The sequence below is a fragment of the Condylura cristata genome, unplaced genomic scaffold, assembly GCF_000260355.1.
Source record: "Condylura cristata isolate star-nosed mole 26May11 unplaced genomic scaffold, ConCri1.0 scaffold00012, whole genome shotgun sequence".
NCBI classification, from domain to species: Eukaryota; Metazoa; Chordata; class Mammalia; order Eulipotyphla; family Talpidae; genus Condylura; species Condylura cristata.
Genome location: NW_004567113.1, coordinates 55,836,572 through 55,840,748, shown reverse-complemented (window position 1 = coordinate 55,840,748; position 4,177 = coordinate 55,836,572). Strand labels below are relative to the sequence as shown.

Sequence of the window (4,177 nt, the reverse complement as noted above, 5' to 3'; positions counted from 1 at the left end):
GTGTCGTGTCTTAGGGAGGTGGAGGGTAAGGGGGTGTCGTGTCTTAGGGAGGTGGAGGGTAAGGGGGTGTCGTGTCTTAGGGAGGTGGAGGGTAAAGGGGTGTCGTGTCTTAGGGAGATGGCCGCACTCCCTCTAGCAAGAGCAGGTCTCCCCGTCTTCCGGAGCACCAGGGACACAGGTCTGGAGCGCGCTCTGCTCGGGAACCCCCGGCCACGCAGCCACGCAGCCACGCGGCAGCAGCTGTCCCTGAAGCAAACGGCCTGGACGCCAGCGTGGCAGTGGGGTCCACTCTGAGCCCCCTCCGCATTTGGTGTCTGCCGCCCCCCGCAGTGGGGGTCACCGAGTCTGGCCTCGGGCCACATTGTGACTTGGGGGCTCCCCTCGGCCGTGGTCAGGCCCGTGGCAGCATCTGCGCGACTGCCCATGGGGCTGCTGATTGGGCGCTTGATTGGCCGCCCCGGGGGCTTCAACGGCAGGTCATCCTGGGTCACAGGACCCCGAGTCGGTCGCCCCAGAAAGGGGCACGGCACCGATGGGGTGAACGCAGCCCCGCTGCGGGAGGCCTAGCTGGCTGACGCTCTGGGCGAGCCAGCCCCCCCTCCCCACTGCCAGTGGCACCACAAACAGACCTGTCCCCAGGGGCCAGGCAATTAGCGCTGTTTACAGGAGCTGGCCGCTGCGCAGAGCAGCTGCCCAAGGTGAGAAGCCTGGAGCCGGGGGGCGGGGGGGGGAGAGGGGGCGAGCTCTGTGCATGCGTGTTGCCAGCTGGCCACCCCAAAGGGGCCATTGCCACCCAGGTGTAGGGCCGCCGCTCCGGGCCTGGTTCCTGGACCTGAGTGCGTTTTCGCATCTGCAGGCAGGGGGTGCCCTCCGCTTGGAGGGGGACATCACCCGGGGCCCAGCGGTCCTCACACCTCCCGGCAGCCTCGCCGGGCCTCAGCCCCATGTGATGCTGGCTGCGTGCTTGAGGGCTGTCTTGTGCAAACCGAATCCACCGGTGGGCCCACAGCCCGGGGGGGGCGGGGGGAGGCCGGGGCGGGAGGGACTGGGTGGACGTCAGGGAAGCGGCTTGGCACGTGGCGTTGTGCAAAGGCTCAGAAGTGCGGGAGAGAGCCCCGTGGGGTCTGGGAGCCCGGCGCCCCGCGCCAGGTACCGGAGGCCGCAGTGTGCGCAGCCCAGGGGGCGGCCCTCGCCTGCCATGAGGGTGCTGGCCGTTCTGGGGGAGCCGAGTCTCAGGCGCTGCGACGGCCAGCACGGCGGGACGTCAGTCCCTACGGCCGCCGCAGACTCTGGCCCCACTGAGGGCCGGCGGGGGCAGGGAGGGAGGCCGGCCGCTTGCAGTTCTCCGGAGCCGGCGGCTGGGCCAGGCTGCAGTGAGAGCCCTGGGCTCTGGGCTGGCGGTGGGGCCACAGGGGGCGAGGGGCAGAGGGCGCGGGGCTTCAGGCTGGGGCCCAGACACCAGGAGGACGAGCACCGGCGACGCGTCCACGCGCTTCAGTGGCATTGGCAGGTGGGGCGCTGAGCGGGCAGCGAGCGTCTCGGTGCCTGGCGGAGCCCCGGGGGGCCAGGGCTGTGCCGTGCCCCTGCCTGCCCCCCCACCGGCCTGCAGGGAGGCCCGGGCGCCCCCACCCGTTCCCCGGCGCCGGGCGGCGAGTCAGCCCCGAGCCCGCCTGTCGCCTTTTGCAGAAGCATGTTGTGGAGACATTTTTTGGATTTGACGAGGAGTCTGTGGACTCGGAAACGCTGTCGGAGACGTCCTGCAACACGGACAGGACGGACCGGGCCCCCGCCACGCCCGAGGAGGACCTGGACGATGTAAGCGGGCCACAGGGGCGCTGGGGCCGACCCCCGGGCCCGGGTCGCTCGGCCGGGCGCCAGGGAGGGCAGGAGGCCGTGGGGCGGCTCGCGGCGTGCCCCCACCTGACCTCAGAGGGAAGAGGCGGCCACTACGGGGTCCCTGGGCTGCCCCGAGTCTGACCCGGGCACGCTCGAGCACCGCCACACTCGCACAAACGCCCACCCGCCTGCGCACACCCACCGCGCCAGCACACGCACCGCCTGGTGGGGCGGAGGCTGCTAGAGGAGCAGGCGGCGCCCGCTCTCACCCCAGCACACTCCCGGCCTCTGCCAGGGCCGCGCAGGGTTCACACCTGCAGTTCTCTGCGCACCTGGAAGACGCCTCGGGCCGGCTCGCGGGCCAGAGCAGCCCTCTGGCGCTGTGCCCAGCCCCTCCGGGCACACACGGCCCTACCGGGCGGGCCTGGCCCGCTGGGCTTCCAGCCTCAGGGCTGCGGAGCGCTTCTGTGCAGGCCTGGGGTGGCCACCTTAGGGGACAGTGCATGTGGGGTGGGGTCCCGGGTACTGGTTTCCTGCCGCCTTTGGGGTTCCTGGTTCGGGTGCTCTGGCCTGTCTCCCTCGCACCTGGGGCACCGTGGGCCCCGGCAGCCCGGGTGGCACAGAGGCCTGGTCCCCGGCGCCCTTCGTCCGGGCCGCTCACTCCTGTGGCTGCCCTGCGCCACCACCGGCCGCAGGTGAGGGGTGGCCACAGTCTCTGCCCGCGTCGGGCCGCGCTCACGGGCTCTGCTTTCCCTCCCTCGGCGCCAAGGCCACCACCAGAGAGGAGGCCGACCTGCGGTTCTGCCAGCTGACGCGGGAGTACCAGGCGCTGCAGCGGGCCTACGCCCTGCTTCAGGAGCAGGTCGGGGGGACCCTGGATGCCGAGCGGGAGGCCCGGGTGAGTGCAGCGGCCTGCGGGCCGGGCCGGTGGGCTGGGGGCACAGCCGGTGGCTGATGGGTCCGGCTGGCCACCCTCACACCCCCGGGGCGGCTGGATGGACACAGGCAGGTGGCCAGCCCCGGGGCGATGTGCCAGCAGCAGGTGGGGGCAGCAGGTGCGTCTGGGCCTCGGGGTGTCCGCTCCAGTGATCAATCCCGGTACGGGCCAGAAGGTGCTTTCAGCCCAGGGCAAGGGCTGACCAGGGCCTGCCTGCTCTTCCTCCTGACGGAGAGGCGACGCCCTTAGAACACACGGACGGGCCTCCCTGGCGGCGCAGCGGCTTCACTGTGAAGCTGTCCACAGCCACCGCAGCACGAGTTCGATCCCTGGCCAGGGAGTGACCCCAGGGCGCAGCAGACCCCGCCCCGTCTCCCCACTGCTCCCCTCAGCAGTGTGTTTCAGTGGATCTGCCTGCTCTGCTCCCCACTCTGTCTCTGGGGAGTCCTCTCACCCCCGACACCTCTAGCCTGTACCCCAGTTCTGTGTGCATAAGTAAATCTTAAAAAAAAAGAACACACCCACTGATTCCAGCACGTTACCCTGCACGCGCCCCTTTTTCTTCCCACAGTGGCCCCACGAGGGAGGAGGTGACAAGTGGGGGTGATGGGAGGAGAGCACCTAGCACCCCAGCACTGACCTGCCGTGGCCCTCGAGGGGTGCACCTCGAGCAGGCTGTGCGGCTCCAGTGCGGGGTTTACTCGCACCCACATTTCAGTCGAGGCGTGCTCAGGTGGAAACCCGCTTCTGACCGCTCTTGAGGGCTCAGGCCTGTCCTCCCCTGCCGCCTGAGCGCAGAGACGACCTTCCAAGGCCTCTCGGCTCAGGCACATTCTAGCTGTGGGTGGCGCCGGGAACCTGTCCGGTCAGCGGGCGCTGCGCACTGCATTTCTCCGCAGCAGGCCGCGGCCTTTCTGCTCCGCCGCCCCTCAGGACAGCCTGACCAGGCCCTGGTCTTCTCTGTTCCAGACTCGGGAGCAGCTGCAAGCTGACCTGCTGAGATCCCAGGCCAAGATCGAAGACTTGGAGAAGCTGCTGGTTGAGAAGGGGCAGGTGAGCGGCGCGGGGCGGGCGCGGGGCGGTCCCTGGGCCGCGCGCCAGAGCCGAGGGCTGCTCTGTGTCCTGTCTGTTGCCTCAGCGAGAGCAGAAAGCCCGAGTAACCCAGCCAGGACATCGGCGCCCAGCTGCCATCTTGCAGGTGGATTTCCAGACTCTACTATGAAACGGGGATGAAATTCTCAGGGAGTCTGGTGTGGTCTGTGTATGCCCAGATACACAGGCCTGGAGACAGTTCCCAGCGCCTAGACCTTTTTTTTTTCCAGATTTTTATTTATTTGTGCATACAGAACTGGGGTGCAGGGGCGGTGAGAGGCCTCACCAGAGACAGAGCGGGGAGCAGAACAG

The 4,177-nt window shown here is 69.2% G+C and overlaps 1 protein-coding gene across 1 annotated transcript in view; it reads left to right on the top strand.

Moving 5' to 3' along the window:
* The window catches only part of JAKMIP1 (janus kinase and microtubule interacting protein 1), a 59,362-nt gene that overhangs the window by 42,198 nt on the left and 12,987 nt on the right, over positions 1-4,177 (top strand). Inside the window, exons 6-8 of the mRNA XM_012724049.1 lie at positions 1,569-1,815; positions 2,606-2,734; positions 3,743-3,826. Coding sequence (XP_012579503.1) covers positions 1,569-1,815; positions 2,606-2,734; positions 3,743-3,826 — 460 coding nt within the window. The remainder of the gene's footprint in view (positions 1-1,568; positions 1,816-2,605; positions 2,735-3,742; positions 3,827-4,177) is intronic.